At 30.2% G+C, this 20,841-nt stretch overlaps 1 protein-coding gene across 5 annotated transcripts in view; it reads left to right on the forward strand.

The window, feature by feature from the left end:
* Positions 1–20,841, forward strand: part of LOC130892064 (sodium channel protein para) — a 99,190-nt gene that overhangs the window by 69,389 nt on the left and 8,960 nt on the right. For 3 of the 5 annotated variants that reach the window (XM_057797313.1, XM_057797305.1, XM_057797297.1), the window contains 12 exons: positions 4,126–4,406; positions 4,563–4,736; positions 7,335–7,497; positions 7,558–7,745; positions 8,726–8,930; positions 9,647–10,021; positions 10,099–10,661; positions 12,854–12,976; positions 13,034–13,228; positions 17,580–17,721; positions 19,146–19,249; positions 19,807–20,382. In XM_057797313.1, coding sequence (XP_057653296.1) covers positions 4,126–4,406; positions 4,563–4,736; positions 7,335–7,497; positions 7,558–7,745; positions 8,726–8,930; positions 9,647–10,021; positions 10,099–10,661; positions 12,854–12,976; positions 13,034–13,228; positions 17,580–17,721; positions 19,146–19,249; positions 19,807–20,382 — 3,089 coding nt within the window. Of the gene's footprint in view, positions 1–4,125; positions 4,407–4,562; positions 4,737–7,334; positions 7,498–7,557; positions 7,746–8,725; positions 8,961–9,646; positions 10,022–10,098; positions 10,662–12,853; positions 12,977–13,033; positions 13,229–17,579; positions 17,722–19,145; positions 19,250–19,806; positions 20,383–20,841 lie in introns of all 5 variants that reach the window. The other 2 variants (XM_057797285.1, XM_057797320.1) reach the window with 2 other exon arrangements.

A 20,841-nucleotide genomic window follows, 5' to 3' on the forward strand; every position in this document is an offset into this window, starting at 1 on the left:
ATATTTGGAGTTTTTTAAGTAAAAAATGTTCATAATGCCATCCGTATCCAAGATAAAGGGCGCCGAAGAAAAAAAATTGTTCACATTTTTTACGATTTCGCCGCAACTACTGGCAACATTGTATTGAAATTTTATGCGAATATGTTTTGGAAACTGATACATCCAATGAATTGATTTTTATGTCTGACTCTCATAGAGGGCGCTAGTTACACCGTTCGTACCAAGTAGTATTTGAACAAAATTTTTCAATGTTAGATTTTTTAAGCAAAATTTCAATTGAACTTAAACATCATTTAATTTTACACCAAAAAGTTTCTTGATAAAACTCGATAATGTGTACGGTTTTCGGAATATTTTGATTTGAAAATTATGAAGTAATAATCGATGCTGGTATAAAGTATCGATAAAGTTATTAATTATTTTCATTAATTAGTAAGCATTATGTGAATTGAAAATTTTTTGTCGCGTAAATGAGACCCCATGGATAAAACGGATACATTAAAAAAATTTGGGGCTGAAGGCTTTCGTTTCTTTTAACGTTTCACAAAAATCAAGTCTAATTAGTATAGGATCTTTTTTTCAAAGGTAAATAAGTATGGGTACTGAGCTATTGGAGGCTTTAGTATGAAACAAACAACAATTTGATGATCATATATTGCGGTTCTGGGACTCAAACTGTTGTTGTTTTATATTGAGGCCCCCAATAGCTGAGTACCCATAAATATTCAACTTGAATTTTACGTTAATAATATTTTCTCGGAGTTTACCATGGAAATCTGTCATTCATTGATAGTTATGACGTTGATTCAATAATGATTACATTTCCGAAACCTCGTCATTTGTTGTATTAGATATTCTTAATCAAAATGTACTCAAATTTTAAATACACTGATATGTTATTAACCTTGGCGAGTGTTTAGGAAGCTCTAGTGCAGCTGTTACGCATTATACAGAAAAGTTTCCTCGGAAAAACTTACCAAGTAAAAATACATCTAGAGCCATTGAGCGACGTTGTCAAAAAACTGGGAATGTGAGACCTAAAAAAATAAATTCTGGTAGGCCAAGAACAACAAGAACCATTAATAACGAAAATATGATTTTAAATTTCGTTGATCAAAATCAAACAGTTAGCGTAAGGAATGTGGCAAGACAAACAAATACGTCTTCTTCAAGTACTTGGAGGATACTTAAAGAGCAACAGCTACATTCTTATCAATACAGACAAATCCAAGAGCTCTTGCCAGACGATCTACAGGTTAGAGTGGATTTTTGTCAAACATTATTAAAAAGGACAGCCCTCAATCCATTTTTTGAAAATGTATTCTCTTCATTGTCGAGGCCACTTTTACGCGACAAGGTTTGTTTAACTCCCATAATCCTTGCATACGGAAGGCGTTACGAAATTTTTTTACCGAATAAACCCCAAATATTTTTCAAATTTCTATCTATCCCAGATACGGGATCACCTTTTTGTGTAACATCCTGTACAATATAAACATAACTGAACCTAGCCTTTTTCACTTAACATTTTCGTCACCTCCATTATTTAAAAAAATACTTAGCATTATAGCGATTAACTACTCGAAACAATTTTCAATACTACAATTTGACCAGCAGTAATGGTTAACCTATAACTAAACATTATTGGACTATTCATTATTTTGTATTAAAAGAAATAACCAATGTTTCTTGGGTTGTAGAGATAGTTATCATATTTAATAGCCACAAGGGTAGTTACCCATTCCTAGAAATCTATTATTATCTTATTATCTAAATATTATTAATTCCGAACTATCTGCTCCTCTTAACCCAAACATACGACACCGAAGATAATTGTCGGTTGGCAGATAGTAAGTCAAAACGAAATATCTTGGTATTAACTATACCTACAATCTTCGAAATGTTATGTAAGTCGAAGTCTTGATTGAAATAACATTTACTCTCGTTTTTCTCATCTTTCATTGTTGTTGACTTCACTAATTTTTTATAGAATATTATTCTGGAACAGCTCTCTTATTTTCTATTTGTTGATCTTTTCACGAATTTAATATTCTGTTTATATCTCCAATTAATCACGTTCATTGCTTGGACGGTAAGTATTAATTCGTTCTTAGGTCACTGTTTCGCTAAGTGAAATTTGTAGACTTTTGTTTTTTCATGTTTTTAGGATATGAGACTTTATGGAGATTATAATTTTATCGCCTGAATGATAGTTATCATTGTTTGTCGTTTTTTATGAAATTTGTTATTTTTACTCATTTATTGCTTTTTTCCAAATCTACGTTTTAATTGTGTTTCCTAATTATTTGATTCAATCTTATTATTTCACACCCATTTGGATAACTCCACATTATAAAAAATTTCACAATTTATTCACATATTCTAATCAATAACTTTGATAGCGTAAGTAATACTTGATATTCTATTTAAATATATTGGTTTTCTTAAAATATAAGTTTTGTGTCCGTTTGCTAGACATAGGCAATAGATACATTTAGATGTATTTTCAGTGTCCATCTAGTCCTCATTAGATTCTCCTCAAGTCTTTAAATTAGGAGGCTAACATTTCAATAGATAGTGTATCATTATAGATCATGGGCCGTGTTATAATTCTGTTCTAACTTACACTGTATTTATGTATTACGTTACTTCCAGTATTTTGTCATTAGTTTTGGAACATTTTTATTTATAGTGCTTTAATGTAAGTAGACTAGTTATAGAAACTATTTTAAAAACGCATCAAGAGTAAGATAATCTATATATATAGGAATTTTAAAAATTTTCGACGTTTCGGCTACCACATTAGAACCATTATTAAGAGGGAAGAGTGGGGATAGGGTGGTTATTCGTTCATTGGTAAAAAGTGATCCGATTTCTTGGACACAATCTGCCTTCCTCACGCAACGAATTACCCCTTTTTTTTGGTTGATTCCAAGACCTAATTTTCCCTACTTCTTGGAATTTTACGGAGGAAATGAAAAGCTGAAACAAAAATATGGAGTGATTAAAATAGAAAAATTAAAAAATGTTTACCATTTCTAAAAATTCTCTTTCGTGTATTAAGTTCGGTTTCAACAATTTTTGAATCTTTATCATTGAATTTAGATTTTTTTGATATTTCATGGTTGGTTATTGCAGTTCTATTTTTTTCTCATATTGAAATAGAACTATTTCTATTTTTTTTATCGTATCGAAATAGAATTGCATCATCCACAACCATGAAATATCAAAAAAACCTAAATTCAATTATAAAGATTCAAAAATTTTTGGAACGGAATCTAATACACGAAAAATAAAAATTTTGGTTGATAAATGATAAAAAAGACCTAAATAAGTAAAATGTATAGCTCTATTTTGTAAATTCTAATAAAACTAAAAATTATTCAATTGATTACTGCTACATACTTGCGATGATTAATATAAATACGCAAATTGTCAGGGTCAATATCATATTTTAATAAAAACTCAAAATTAGTCCAAACGTCAATTTTTTTTTAATTTATTAAATTAAATTATTAAAATGAAACAAAAGAGACCTAAAATCAACATTTAGAAATATAATTATATCAAAAGGTCTAAGTATATATATATATATATATATATATATATATATATATATATATATATATATATATATATATATATATATATATATATATATATACTTATATATGAAAAATATTGTTAGTAACGCAATAAGAACGTTCAAACTTTTAATAACATGTACCCATGGTGTTCATGTTGTGTATTTCACTATTTTCAGCTAAAAGTATAATTAAGCATGTTGGTTCTACAATCCACTGTCTGGATTTGTGCAGTGCTTTATATTTGTTCTTAACCGAACACCGACTAAAGCAATTTTCGATGGTGTCAAATTTCTGCCTGTTGTTTCTCTATTTGTGCAGTTAGATTTTTAATAAATAAAATAGTAGCCATTCATAACTTTAGTACTGAGCTATCTTTATTTTGACAGAGTTAGCTCGGTGAAACATATGCTTGATGCAAGTAAGACCAGTTAAACTTAACCAGCGGTTAAGAACGGCTATTGCACTATTTCATTTTGCACAAAACCTCTTTTCCCAAAAAAGAGTGTGTCAACTTCAATTTTACTAATTCTTCGTACAGTTTCTGTTTATTATTTCTCAGCCCAAAATGTTGATGAAGAAGATGAGCCCACTGTCAAAGAACGTTTACTAGCATTTGTTATGCGAGTCATTGATATTTTTTGCGTTTGGGATTGTTGTGGTCCTTGGCTGGTTTTTCAGAAGTTTATAGCTCTCATCGTCTTTGATCCCTTCATCGAATTGTTCATCACCCTCTGCATCGTGGTCAATACTTTATTCATGGCTCTAGATCATCACGATATGGACCGAGATTTAGAAAAAGCCCTCAAAAGTGGCAACTATGTAAGTATTTAACATAAATAGATTTCATATTTATATCGTTATGTCAGTAACTGATTACTGGAATTCTAACTACAATATTCCGTTATTTTAATATTTAATTTTATCCTATAAAAAACAAAACATTTTCGATCTGCTTTATTAATTACTATTTTCTAGTTTTTCACTGCGACTTTCATGATCGAGGCAACAATGAAATTGATCGCGATGAGTCCAAAATATTATTTCCAAGAAGGGTGGAATATTTTCGATTTTATCATCGTAGCCTTATCGCTATTGGAACTTGGTCTTGAAGGTGTTCAGGGCTTATCCGTGTTAAGATCATTTCGATTGGTGAGTAATTTTGCTGATTATAAGTGGAATATAAAAATATAAAAAGTATCAGTAGATCAACAACTAAATCGTACGTAGTGGGTTTGTCAGTTTATAAAATTTAAAAATAGTTCCAGTATTTCATATGTACCAATTGATCATGTGGTAACTGGTCAAATTCATGTCACAGGTGGTCCCCTTTAATGGGTTACCCCTTATATTTTCATAGTTTTGAATAATTCTGTTTTCCTGAGTACAAACTGTATCATTGTATACAATTGGTTTCGTTCTTGCATTTATTGCGTTATTAAAGTCTAAAAAGTACAAGTCAACTTCATTTTTTTATTTTAGTTAATGTGATAGCTAGTTTTGGCACTAATGAATGTTAATATTTGTATTTATATCGAAATATATTTTTTCTTCAGAAAAAACCATCAAATTAAGACTGTTTGATGGCCATCTAATAGTACCTTTATTGTTCTCAGGATTATTGTTCAAACTTACAATCATTTGTTGTTAGCACTAATGAAACATCCTGAAATTTCTAAAATAAAATTCTCATTTGATATGTACTCATAAATAAATATTCAATTTTTACCTTCAAAGCCAAAGAATTGATATATGCTTCGACATTGCTGACGATCAAAACCTTTATGATTAAAAATAAGATTATAAAGAAGTAGTACAGAATAATTCTATTTTTTCAGTTTCATTATAACATATTTCAATGTATAAAATAACAGCTTTGACTGAACTATAGTCTATTTCAGAAGGATATAGAGCAATAAAATGAGGAATTCCGTCCAGTTCTGCTCAATTTCGGTGTCGGCCATAGGTGTAGGTCTTGAAATATTGTGTGGAGATTACTTAGGTAGTAGATTATACAGTTACGTTTTGCGTTTAACAGGTACCGTTTAACCTTCTATTAGTGCCTCTGCCAAATTCCAACCCTATTTCAGATTCGGCTTAACCATGCGCTGTAAGGGCAATGGTGCCTTACCCAAAATTTCTAGACCTTTATAAGTATATTTGTTTAATTTAACGCATCAGTATTTGCTGTTAAGCCGTAAATAATATTCACAGTATTATAAGATTGGAAATAAAATGGCGACATTTACACCAACTATCAGTGAATACGATTACCCGAAATTTACTGTACAAAAAACTGTCGACCGATGTTCTCAAATGACTGGAGTTGGAAAGTCCACAGTTTTTATATTATTGCGGGGGAGAAAGATAGCAGGCCAAGTGGAACCTCCCAACAAAAATCCAAGCAGACCAGTAAAAGTCAAATCAAGATCACTTTGAGAAATATGGACTTTGCCTAGGAAAAGCATAACAGTAAAGCACTATTACTGGAAAGCGATGAAATTGTTTGCTGGTGACGAAAATACTTAAGAAGTATAAAGCAGTACAGAACAAAGCAGAAGAAAATCTTTTATCTTGATGGGTCTTGGATTAATGAAGGTTATACAGTACCAAAAATGTGACAAGACTCCAACTTCATTTTGGAGAAAACAAGAAATTATTGACTGGTTAACCACCAAGAGTATTGAATTTGAAGATTATTTGATAAAAAAAGAACTATTAGCTATAGCAAATTGATACAAACATCGTTTTATGAAATACGCCGTGGAAGATATAGCAGAAAAACATTGTGTAACTGTGCTGCGCAAACCGCCATATCATTGCGAACTGAATCCTATAGAATTTATATGGGCGCAAGTGAAAGGATTTGTAGCAAGACACAACACGACATTCAAAATGAAAGACGTTAAGCTACTGTTTGATCAAGCCATTAAGGAGGTGACACCAGAGAACTGGCGAAAAGCAGTCCAGCATGTCATTAAAGAAGAGGAGAAAATGTGGGAACTACTTGATCGATCGGACCGTCGACCCGTTAATTATAACATCAAGAGGAAATGACAGCTCCTCAGATTACGAAGAATATTATGATTTTTTATAATTTAATTTCTGTATAATGAGTTTTTTGTATAATGTTCAATACAAAATAAGTGTACCTAATACTATGTACATAATGCCTAATTTTTATTCTGTTAAAATAAAATGCTTTCCTTTTTAGGAATATCCTACCGGCACGCCTTAGGCACAATATTTTCAGTGTTTGTGAATGGATAACATTAGGCTAAACCCATAAATTGATCCTATCCCGGGTGGTATTACCTGCACTTGATAAAAAAAATTGTGAAATCAATGCCAAACTATGAAAGTGGCTTAAAATAAATATTCGTTGGGTCACTCTGTAGTCCCTTTGCATACCTAAGGAGATTTTATTGCTCTATACCTTTCTGAAATAAACTATAACAATTATTGTCATATTTTTGAACATCGCCTTTAATAGTGCAATAAATTAATTTTAAAATAGAACCAATGTTATAAAATGTCATATTAAATAATGTTGAAAACGAAATATTTTTTAAGCACTTCCTATATATTTTATTAAATACTTTTTTTATTGGTAGAGATATAATACTTATTTGAGACTTTTTGTGTGTTCCCAAAATTAATGAAAATAAGCGGAGTCACAATATACTAAGAAACACTGTCGCTTAAAAACGTGCTCAGAAAAATTATAATTATCTAATATTTATTTTTTAGCTAAGAGTGTTCAAACTGGCTAAATCCTGGCCAACTTTAAATTTACTGATTTCAATAATGGGTAGAACTATGGGTGCTTTAGGTAACCTAACCTTTGTGCTGTGCATTATAATATTTATATTCGCTGTTATGGGTATGCAATTATTTGGAAAAAATTACACAGGTATATGAATATTTTACCATTGCTAATTCACATTTACTAAAATGTTAATTTTTGTTGCAGATAATGTAGATAGATTTCCAGACCATGAACTTCCTAGGTGGAATTTCACAGATTTTATGCATTCCTTTATGATTGTATTTCGTGTGTTGTGTGGAGAATGGATAGAATCAATGTGGGATTGCATGCTAGTCGGTGATGTTTCATGCATTCCATTTTTCCTAGCTACTGTTGTCATTGGAAATTTTGTGGTACGTGAAGAAACTGCAATACTTAATTAAAAAATGTGAAAATGCAGGTCTGTTTATGTTTATTTCCAAAAATATCTACCCGTGAACAGTTTAAAAAGACATTGAAATGCACATAAATAAGTTGTTTCCTTCACATATGTGGAGTACTAATAATGGATAAAGAATATGAGACACTGGTTTTGTAGATACATATATATATAAATTTCTGCAATTTCTTATTTCTTATACCTTTTGATATATCACGTATACGAAACCAACTTGGTCCTCAAGATATTTAAACTTTAATTCGTGTCATCCTATGTCACAAAAAAGATCAGTGATAATAAGTTTGCCTGATAGATCTAGATCCTGAATTTATATATTCAAAAAGCAAAAACTGCATTGAAAGAAAATAAATATCCGGAAAAAATGATAAATAACATATTCAAGAAAAGGATAAACAGATATTACAATTAATTTAAAAACAAAACTGAAACGAAACATCAAAACATAAAACATTTTTCCTTACCATATGTATAAGGACTTTCCCAACAATTATCGAATTAATTCATTAAATATGATATCAATATAAGTCATAGAGGACATAATACATCAACCAAATATTTCGCTAAATTAAAATCTAAAACACCAAAAAACAAAAGAAATAATATTATATATCAAGTGCCTTGTACTAATTGTGACGCTGTCTATATAGGGCAAGCATCTCAGTATTTAGAAAATAGACTTAGAGGTCATCAATACGATAAAAAATAGAACTGCATTAACGAACCATGAGATATCAAAAAAACATAAATTCAATTATAAAGATTCGAATATTCTTGAAACGGAATGTAATACACGAAAAAGAGAATTTTTAGAAATGGTTCACATTCATAAGAACGAAAAAGCTATAAATGATAAAAAAGATCTAAATAATTTAAGTAAAATTTATAGCTATATTTATATTATTTAATATATATATATTATGTGTGTGTTTGCAGGTACTCAATCTTTTCTTAGCTTTGCTTTTGAGCAACTTCGGTTCATCGAGTTTATCAGCTCCAACGGCTGACAATGATACTAATAAAATAGCCGAAGCGTTCGATAGAATTGGTCGTTTTATCCGATGGATAAAAGCTGGTGTGGCAGATATTGCTAAGTTGATTAGATTTAAATTAACTAACCAAATATCCGATCAGCCGTCAGGTGAGGGACCCTCCAACAGTTGGAACCAAGGTTTTTATCCAACAAATCTGAATAGCTCGCTGAATTTGTGCTTGTTGCCACTTGTAGTGTTTATACTTTTTGATTTCCAAGAAGTATACCTCTCGCATGTAACGTAACTAAATACATTCCAAATTCTCATACGGAGAATTGCTAGCTTTTCACTTAATTGTGATAGAATAGAAGTTAGTTGTTAGCTTCAAACGAAAAAATTTTAATTTTATGTATCCACCCCATTTAGTAGGTCTTTATATTTTTTCTTTGACAATAGGCAAACATACTTAAAAGAAAGAAGAAAAAAATATCCCGCATGTTGTCTATATACCTATAAAATGTTATAATAGATAGTAATAGAATAATAGAAAAAGCTATATTATTCCAACTGTTTTAACCATTATATATTATCACTTCTTATATCATACATATCATACAAACTACAATAGGTTGATAACATTTGCCAATGAGGTTTGCCAACATGAATGTATATAGTTTTTCTACTCATCATTTTCCCCTCGACAAATACAAAAGTAAAAGCAAATACATTCCTCACTTATACCTAACTGAGAAGTAACGGAAACTATCGTTGGTACGTGAAAAACTAAAATTTATTCTTGTTGGTAATGTTATAACGTTTTGGATAGTTTGATATGATCTTTGTGGTTGCTTCACAAAGTAAACTTATAACTAACCTCTTTTAGATCCACGAGACGGAGGATTAGATTTAACAGGTGATGAAATATTAGCAGATGGTACAATATTTAAAGATAAGAAAAGCCCCAAAGATAGGTTAGAAGTAACTATAGGCGATGGCATGGAATTTACTATACACGGTGATTCAAAAACTAATATAAAACGTGTAAAAAACGCAATTAGTAAAAACAAAACATTGGGAAATTCTATTTTGGATCACGGTGATTTTCTAGGCCATTTAGACGACGATGAAATTAGCAACAAATCGTATGGTAGTCATAAACATAGGTTCATAGATGAAAGTCACAAGGGTAGTGCCGATGTTTTAGATGATCAGGAAGAAAAACGTGATGCTAGCAAAGAAGAACTAGGTATAGATGAAGGTAATAAGCTGTTCCCAATTATTTATTGTTAGATCATCTAACGACAAATTCAAGTTACATATTGCTATGAATTTTAGAATTAGAAGATGAATGTGACTGCCAAGGACCGTTGGACGACGATCTCATCTTGGATGCTGCAACGGAAGATATTATAATAGATGAATACTCTGCCGATTGTTTCCCAGAAAAATGTTATAAAAAGTTTCCATTTTTGGCCGGTGACGAAGATTCTCCATTCTGGCAAGGTTGGGGAAACCTTCGTTATAAGACGTTCCAGCTCATAGAAAATAAATACTTCGAAACAGCAGTTATCACCATGATCTTGCTCAGTAGTTTAGCTTTAGCATTGGAAGATGTTCATTTGTCTCAACGACCTATTTTACAAGATATTCTGTATTACATGGATAGAATATTCACCGTCATATTCTTCTTTGAGATGTTGATAAAGTGGTTGGCTATGGGTTTTCAAAAATATTTTACGAATGCATGGTGCTGGTTGGACTTTCTTATTGTTATGGTGTCTCTTATAAATTTCGTGGCTTCTCTCGCCGGAGCAGGAGGTATTCAGGCTTTTAAGACTATGAGAACATTAAGAGCTCTTAGACCTTTGCGAGCCATGTCTCGTATGCAGGGAATGAGGGTAAGTCAAAAAACAGCTAATATAATATACACTTAACATATTCAGGTCAAAATATTCTGAATATAAAAATTCATAATAGCTTATAAAACTTGATAAAAAAAATGAATTATACTGTTTAATATATTATGAGGAAGGTTTTTAATTGAATATATATTAAAACATAATAATACATAACTCTTATAATTACGTCACATCGATAATGTACATGTACATATATGAAAACGAGCCAGATTCAATACCCCACTTCCTGTCCAACATTAAATAAAACTGCTTTGAAACTTTACGCATCTCATCCATTTCCAATGTATCCAGAATTTTGATCACCTTCGATTCAAAATATATTGAGTATTGATAAAATAGGAACTAACTAGTTAACCAAGAAAATATAACTAACTAAGAAAAAATATATATATATATATATATATATATATATATATATATATATATATATATATATAATGGACAAGAAACATTTTTAGAATGATCACCAAATTAATTGAATGATTAAGAAAATTTTTATATTACCTAAGCCCAAGTTCTAACTTTCTACACTTGAACTTCGATAAGTCGCACCGCCATGTGATGCATAAAAATATTGACTTATCGAGTTATCAACTAATAAGTATACCAAACAACTTTGCATGACAATTTCAGACCCGAGACATTCAATATGGATACCTATTATTGGTGGATGAGGAATCCAGGCGAAATCTATCGTTCGCTATAACTCGCTTACAAAGCGTTTTTGGAAGTTTTGTTATACCAACTTTTTTTTACCTGTAGAATCATTTCTAGAAAGATTGGAGTGCTATTCCGAAGCATCCTGTATATAAATATAATTCTAAATCTTCTGGATTGTATGTCCCTTCTGTTATAAAATTATATGAAAAAAAAACTAATTTGTTATAGAGACATTATCAAAATTTTATAGCACAAAAATTAATTCTGATTAGTTCTAATCACACAAAATTTAAAAAAACTTATTCCATATTGCTGAACAGAGGATTAAAATCCCTTTTCAACAAGGTGTCACACGACCCCCTCCGGGGGTGCTCATAATTCAGAGGGTGTGCTGGAGAGAGATGATATTTTCATACTGTAAATTGCCAATTTAAGAATAAAAATCGAGCTGTTCCAGGTTTTTTTCACGTAGTACATAATAACGATAAAATTGAATTTATTTCATACATATGGACCGCATTGTATACCTTTGTATATTAAACAAATTAGTCTCTAATAAATGTGAACATAATTTTTTTACATAAATATATGAAATGTATGATTTTGGTCAGTTATTTGTGACTACCTTTAGTCTATGAAGACAATAACTTGGTGATCGAGACGCTTCAGTATAAATATTACAAACAGGACCAAAAATTCCAGCTTAGCTTAAATAGACACTGTATTTGCCGAAATACCGTACTTCACGCCTACATTTTCAGTTCGTGAACCACTTATCACTTCCTTTATGAGATTATATTTCTGGTCAACAGGTGAACAGATAACTTACTATGTAGTAATACAAACAAAAATGCGTTAGATGTAATAAAACAAAGTATTATGAATCGTACAACCGAATTAAAACAGAACAGAAACTAACTAGTTACATAAAATATTTTTAACAAGTTAGAATAAATCGTAATAAAGAGATTACCCCAAAAAATCGAAGTTGGCACCAAGTATGAAGTTTGAGTTATTAAGATATTCGAGTTAGCAAGAAAAAATTACAATTCTATTAATTATATCTCTAAAAACTGTTAGTATGCTTACAATGTACGTGTATGTTTATTTTCAAGTTGTAATTAGATCTACATCATTACCGGGACGCAAAACTTATCATAGTGCTTTAACATCAAAAATACCTTGAGCCAGAATTCTCCACATTTTCCAATATAACGATACCATACTTGAGTGAGATTGCAAGTACAAAATTGTTTCAACTTTTCAATCATAATTTATACTTTCTAAATAAATTCTGATCTATATACATCTACTTCACTTCGAATACACCTCGAAAAAAATATTTTGTGTGATATGACTGAATAGTCGTTCCTTTGAGTGAAAAAGTGGAGAAGGGGTGATAACTCATGACATCCAAAATATCTCATCCTCTCATTTGTTCCTCTTATATATAAGCTTAAGTTCATTGTGTGAGGAGCTAGAACTTACTAACTTATGACTTTATTCTATAGGTAGTAGTAAATGCATTGGTTCAAGCTATACCATCCATCTTCAATGTACTGCTAGTGTGCTTAATATTTTGGTTGATATTTGCTATCATGGGTGTGCAGTTATTCGCGGGTAAATACTATAAGGTAAACTCTTATCTTAAAAAATTGAATACATTTGATAAAAGCAATGTTTCTTTCTAGTGTGTTGATAGTAATAAATCAACGTTAAGTTACGAAATAATACCGGACGTGAATGCATGTAAAGCAGAAAACTACACGTGGGATAATTCGCCAATGAATTTCGATCACGTTGGTAAAGCATATCTATGTTTGTTTCAAGTAGCTACGTTTAAAGGTTGGATCCAAATCATGAACGACGCTATCGATTCCAGAGAGGTAAGTTAATAAGTTGATCATTTTTATGGATGTATGAATTAATTATATAATTAAAAGTAATGTGTTTGCTCATATTGAGTGTCCTTGGGAAACTTACATGTAATACGAATAAGTCAAATATAAGAATAATTTGTAACAACTACTTACGTATACCACTCATATCACCTACACATATACAAATTGATTTCCGAGCTTTCGAATACTCATGTATTCATCGTCTGGGACTGAAATTTTGGTCAAATACAATATAAAAAATATGTATATATGTATAACAATAATAAAATTTCACTTACAATAATTAATTAAGATTGCCGGTGATTTGTGATATTATTAATGCTTGTAAAAATTTTTATAATCATGAATTCAATATTCAAATTGACGTTGATAGAAATATTGATTATGGTTAGGTACTATAGGAATTTTCATTAATTTTTGATTGGGTAGATTTTGAATGACGTTGAATTTTTATAGGTTAGATAAGGATAAGTTGTAGTGAATGATGTTTAATATTGATTGGTGAATTTATAGATAACATTAAATTTCAATAGATTAGGTCGTTATGAATGTAGTTGAATATTCATTGGCTAGAATATATATGACAATAAATTGTATACGTTAGGTCGTTATAAGTGAAGTTGACGGCGTCGAAAAACCACAACCGCTGAAGATTGATTCAGGTTGCAGAGGTCCGAAGAACATGAAAATTGGACGCCTGAAAAATGATCAATCAAATTTGAGGTTTTTGGATTTGAGAGAAGAGTGCGATCAAAGGAATAACGGATGTTGGATCACTGTGTAATCCTGACTTTAAAATACGGCGGAGGCTCGGCGATTGTTTGGGGTTGGGCGAGTGAAGATATTGTAAAAATTGGAGGGATTTTGAAGAAAGTTGGCTATAACAATATTAAAAGAAAATGTAGTAGGTTTTGGCCAGCGCGTGAGCGGCAGAACATTTACCTTCCAGCATGAAAACGATCCCAAGCATTCCTCGAAGCTGTGCAAAAAGTATTTGAAGAAATTGGAAACGAAGAATGTACTTAAAGTAAAGATTTGGCCCACACAATCGCCCGACCTCAACCCGATAGAGCTATTGTGGGACAAATTGGACAGGAAAGTCAGGAAGCACTTCCACTTCATATCTTTGAAATATCCTGAAAAACGAATGGAACCAAATAGACGACGATTATTTGTCGGAATTGTTAGAAAAATTGCCAAAATTGTGTCCCAAAATAATAAAAGCAAAAGAGTGTTACATCGATAAATAAAAAATTTGAATATGTAACAATTATAGACTATAGTTTTATTACTATATTCTTATTAAGATATTTTATTTAAAATATAAATATCGAAATCGATCGTATTGTTTCTATTGGTTTCTTTGATAATTTATTTTGATTTTGGGTCTCTTTTAACTAAAATTTCTTTTAAAAGTATAAAATTTTAACGTTCCGATCTATTTCGGTCTTCATCAAAATATAACTTGACACTGACATTTTGCGTAATTATATTAATCAATAGATCACCTACATCATGAATATCAAAACCAAATCAAAATAGAAATCAGTTTTAACAAGAAAAATCGATTTTTCTTTAGTTTTCACATCTCATTTTACTTGAATTATTTAGGCCTCTTTTATCATTGATAGCCTTCTTGTTCCTATGTATGTGAATCATTTCTAAAAATTCTATTTTTTGTGGATTAGATTCCTTGATCCCCTTTCAAGAGTTTTTGATCCTTATAATTGAATATATGTTTTTTAATATTTCGTTCTTAGTTAATGCAGTTTTTTATTGTATTCATGACCTTTCAATCTATTTTCTAAATACTGAGATGTTTGTCCTATGTAGGCAGCGTTACAATCATTACAAGGTACTTTATATATATATATATATATATATATATATATATATTACTTCTTTTGTTGTTTGGATGTTTTAGATTTTAGTTTAGTGAAATCTCTGGATAATGTATCAAGTCCTCTATGACTTATACTAATATCATAAATAAATAATTCGATAGTTGTTGAGAAAATTCTTGTAAATATGATAAGGAAAAATGTTTTATATTTTGATGTCTCCGTTTTGATTTTTAATTGATTATAATATTTATTCAAACTTTTCTTGAATAGGTTATTTGTCATTTTTTCCGGATAATTAATTTCTTTCAATGCAATTTTTACTTTTGAATAGCTAATTATCTAATTTCAATGCAATTCTTACTTTTTTAATAGCTAATTATCTAAATTCAGGATCTCATAGTTGGATAGATGTATCAGACAAATAATTGACTTTTTTTATTTATGTTTCCAATTTGATTTTTTGATATAGCAGTAACGCAATCATCTACATAACGGAAAAATAATGTATATAATAATAAATAAAAATAATTTTGGTTATAAAAATAATAATAATGAATTAATAATAAATTAATAATAATAATATATCCATATTAATTTTGGAAGGATATGGAAGCTCCCATAGCACATCCATCAGTTTGTTTATTTATTTTTATATTGGAATTATGTTGTAAGTGTTAGTTCTATAGCTTCGATAAATTCATTTTGAGGTATGTCTGTATATTTTTCAATTCTGTTCCATTTTTTCATTAATATATCTTTCACAATTAGAATAGGAATATTTGTATATAAAGAAACCACATCTAACGAAATAAATACATATTCGTCAGGAATTTTTATGTTTTTTAATTTTCTCTTTAAAATCCTATGTATTTTTGATAATGTATTCAAATAATTAAATCATAGGGAGAGAGGAGTTTGAATACTTGAAAAAATTGGTCTTAGAGGTATGTCAGGTGTGTGCAGTTTTGGAATACCATATATTTTAAGGGGTATGACAATTTGAATTTTCACTTTTTTTGCATCTGATGGTAAAATAAATATTGTTCTTCCGATTCAATGATATTTTTATTTTGTTTTTAATATGAATTTGTAGGGTCCTGTTTAATTTGTTGTTATAATATTATTATTATAACCTTCTGATTTCATAATAACAGTTTTGTTAGATTTATCTGCTTTCAAATTTTGAATTGTTTGATAAATTCTTGGGTTTTAGTTATATTTTGAGGTTTAATATTGCTCCATTGATTGTTGTTGTTTTTAATTTATTTTGAAAATTAGTGATAATATTACAGATATCCGATCTTATGTTATTTTGAGTTTCATTATTTAGATTATTGGAATAAATTCAATATTACATAAGATATTTTTATCCAAGGTAATCCAATGTCAGTAGAAATATTTTGTGCAAAATTAGGACCTAAGAATAAAACTTCATCGATTTCATCTGGTATTAGTAAAATTTCGATCCACTTTGATTTCATTTCATTTGTATTTTTATCAATTGGTTGTTTTTTTCGAATTTTTGTAAAATGTTATTAAATTAATTTACCTATTTTAAATTTTTTTTCTATCAATTCATTTTCATTGTGGATTGGGTGATAGATATTGTATGAATTGAAACATAAACCTAAAACGTGATTCAGATAGTCATGTTGCAAGCGAGTATTTGTAAATTTTATATGAGATACATTTCAATTTAGATATGTGGGTATTAAGTTATCTTTTTCGCATCTTAGTAGAAAAATTCTTCGATTTTTCTGCTTGGCAATTTTTTTAAGGATATTCTCGCCATTTTTCATTATTTGTTGGGTTTCATTTCCGTAAACAAGTCCGATGTAGGTAGGCATTATTTCATCCATGCCAATATAATTTTGTTTTGGTTAATAAAAATGTTTATAGAAAAAAAATGTCTTCGTTACATCGTAAATTTCTTGGGCAAACATCGTAAACCAACTTCCCTGTCAATTTTAACTTTTAGAAGATAAATAGTTCCACAACAACAACTTTTATACTATTTCATTAAATTTTAATTAAAAGAGACCTAAAATCAAGATAATGTATAAACAAAAGTATATGAAAGAGGTCTAAGAAATAAAAAGTTGAGGAAATATATATATATAGCGGTTTGTTATTGGGAACGTGGCAATGAAACACCAAAGTGGACTAACTTTAATTTTCCGAGATTTCGAATACTCATGTATCCATCGTCTGGGAAATAATTAATTGAGATTTGTGGTGCTTTAAGTTGTATAAATTCTTGTAAAAATTTTAAATTCATATAATATATATATATATATATATATATACATAGAGAGAGAGAGAGAGAGAGAGAGGGAGAGAGCACAATATAACTCTCAATTACCACTCCATGGTTCCCACCACATACAGTTGCAGGTATTTAAGAAATAATTGATTATCGGAAATATCAAAAAACCAACTTTCACTGAAACAATGATGTTAAAAGCATATAACAGTGTTCACTATTTTTTCAGATGCATAAACAGCCTATTAGAGAAACCAACATATACATGTATCTCTACTTTGTATTCTTCATTATCTTTGGATCTTTCTTCACTCTAAACCTGTTCATTGGAGTCATTATCGATAACTTCAACGAGCAGAAGAAGAAGATAAGTATTATTTGACGATAATATTTAAGTGAAACTATATTAACTACAGCTTTGAGCTATAGAATTTTCACAAGAATAATTCCATTCACGTTTTATATCATTTATATTTCCTTGTCTCAATGTTCCCGATAATTTTGAACAAATACATATAATTAAAATACATTTTCCTAAATATAATAGCATTTAGTAGTCCGGGAAAAGTAATAGTTACTTCTCGCCACATAACAATGGAAATGACAATATAGAAAATAGCTGTGAATAATAAAGTCAAATGATTTTTGGTTAGATGCCTGTCGTTCTCCGGTAATCTAGCTTTGAGTGATTAGTGGGAATGATTAAATCATGCAATTATTTTCTATGGAACTGAAAAATTAGCGATGAAGAATGAATCTTTTCTGTAGCCACATTTTTATTTAAATTAATATAACTAGTTGAGCAAGAATAAATTATAAGTAAACTACTATTACAAACACAAGCATTATTTGACGTTCTACAACTAAACATTCTCAAAACATAATGTGAAATGTCATATACAATGTAAAATTCTGAAACAATACAATTTACAATGTTCAGAATTAGATTTACCCGATGGATCACGGTATAGTTGAGCGGACACAAATATGCAGGATAAAGTAAAACTATATTTAGGACAAATCGCAACACTGCCATTTTTTCGTTTGGTACAATAATGTTTTACTATTATAAGTGAGCAAAATACCCATTTATCGGATGTAAACTGGTAAAAAATAGTTAAAATTGTTCTACGTCTATTCGAATCGACAGGCACAACAGAGAGTTGGATGATGTCAATGCGTTGTTAGATCTGACATATATTAATTATCGTCAATTGTTTTATTATTTGGGCTTTTGTAGAAACTATACATTTCTGAAGAGACTGCTAGTGGTGGCTATCAGCCGCAATGAATACACCTGTCGAAATGTCAATGGAGTTACATAAAACAGATAAACGTCACGAAGAATAGGGAATACTAATTGCAATAGCTAAAGATATGACACAATCGGAGCATTGAAGATGTCAAAATATTTATCAGATGTAAAAGCAAGATTGTTCAGGACAGTAACCAGACCCGCGAATTTATGCGAGCAGTGTATCGCAAAAAATGTTAAAGACGTGTATTGTCTGAGATATACTAAGCAGAAACGATTATGGGGACCGAAAATTGTACCACACAGAAACCCGCATTTTCAAATTGAAAAGAGAAAGTTGAAGATTTTAATGAATTAATTAATAATTTTTTGAATGGGCATTTGGAGGAAGAAAATGAACAATGTCAACCCTAGTTTTAGAAAACATGTTACACGGTTTTATTTAATTAGATCTTCCATAAATCATTTAATATTTCAATGGTATTTTTAAAATATCCACTATTTAAAGATTATAAAATCATTTGAGTAATTTATACGCAGGAGGATCACTGGAGATGTTCATGACTGAAGATCAGAAGAAATATTACAATGCTATGAAGAAAATGGGATCCAAGAAACCTATGAAAGCTATTCCTAGACCAAGGGTAAGAAATTTTTTCAATTTTGTTAGAAAGTATTCCTTATGTGACACAGAATGTCATTTAAAAACAAAAGTACAACAAAAATAATCTTCCGAAATAAAATCAAATCCTTATATATTTTTTTTGATATTGATATTAAATTATATCCACTCTAAGAAATCGAGGTTTCTCATCATTAGAAATATAACGATCCTCATGGTTTACCACATATCAATTTCTTGTTTCAAATTTACTGTTAACATGCTTTTATCTACTATGCTTAGAGTAGTATCTTTTTTACTTCCTGTGTATATTTGACTATAGAGTTTTTCATTTATAGTCATTGGTTCACATAATGTATTGTATTTTCCTCTAGGAATTAGCCTATTTATATTCATTCTTGCATCTTTCTTATCCTATCCAATAGAATCAGCTTGCACCATGTAAAGAACAATATTGCATGTGAAGGTGACAAACGATACAATTCTAGTCTCTGTACAATGTAAAATTTTTAAAATTATTTGAAGGCCTTATTTCCATATGACATACAAGTAGATTAATGTATTCGTTTTTGTTTTTAGTGGAGACCTCAAGCCATAGTCTTCGAGATAGTCACCAATAAGAAGTTTGACATGATCATCATGTTATTTATAGGTTTAAATATGTTGACGATGACAATGGACCATTACAAACAGAAAGAGACGTTTACCAAAGTTTTGGACTCCCTAAATATGATTTTCATAGTTATATTTAGTACCGAGTGCCTCATGAAAATGTTTGCTTTGCGTTATCATTATTTTACGGAACCTTGGAATCTTTTCGATTTAGTGGTTGTTATATTATCAATTTTGGGATTGGTGCTAAGTGATATTATTGAAAAATACTTTGTGTCGCCGACTTTATTGAGAGTTGTTCGAGTTGCGAAAGTCGGTAGAGTTCTTCGATTGGTTAAGGGAGCAAAAGGAATCCGCACACTGCTTTTCGCACTTGCCATGTCACTGCCTGCCCTTTTCAACATTTGCTTACTACTCTTTTTGGTCATGTTTATATTCGCGATCTTCGGAATGTCATTCTTCATGCACGTCAAGGACAAAAGCGGACTCGATGACGTCTATAACTTCAAAACCTTTGGACAGTCAATGATTCTTCTATTTCAGGTAAGTTTATTTATTTTTGACTTGGTTGTGAAAGTAAACAATGTTTAATCCAAATAAATAAAAAAACGAAATTTCGATATAGAAAGTGACTATTTTTTTAGACAAAAATAGAAACCTCTGACTTGAATTTACTTTTGAACTTGTAAGTTTCTTCCTTTGAAGAATTTTCAATAATTTACAATACAATACAAATACAACCTGGAAAAGCAAACAACAAACAACCTAACCAAACTTAATTACGTATGTTGTCTGTTAGAAATACAGTAATTTTGTCTGGGCCCTATGAAGAACAATTCATGATTTTAATCCGCGCTACTTCACCTTATGTCCTCTTGAACAGGTCGGAGGAGAGCGCATTTAAACAATATGTAGATTGGAGTTTCCTCCTTTATTTTGCATCTTGGACATTGAGTGTGATGCCCATCGTCTTAGGTGTTTTGCCGTATACCAGTGGCCAGT

Source organism: Diorhabda carinulata, chromosome 1, assembly GCF_026250575.1.
Source record: "Diorhabda carinulata isolate Delta chromosome 1, icDioCari1.1, whole genome shotgun sequence".
NCBI classification, from domain to species: Eukaryota; Metazoa; Arthropoda; class Insecta; order Coleoptera; family Chrysomelidae; genus Diorhabda; species Diorhabda carinulata.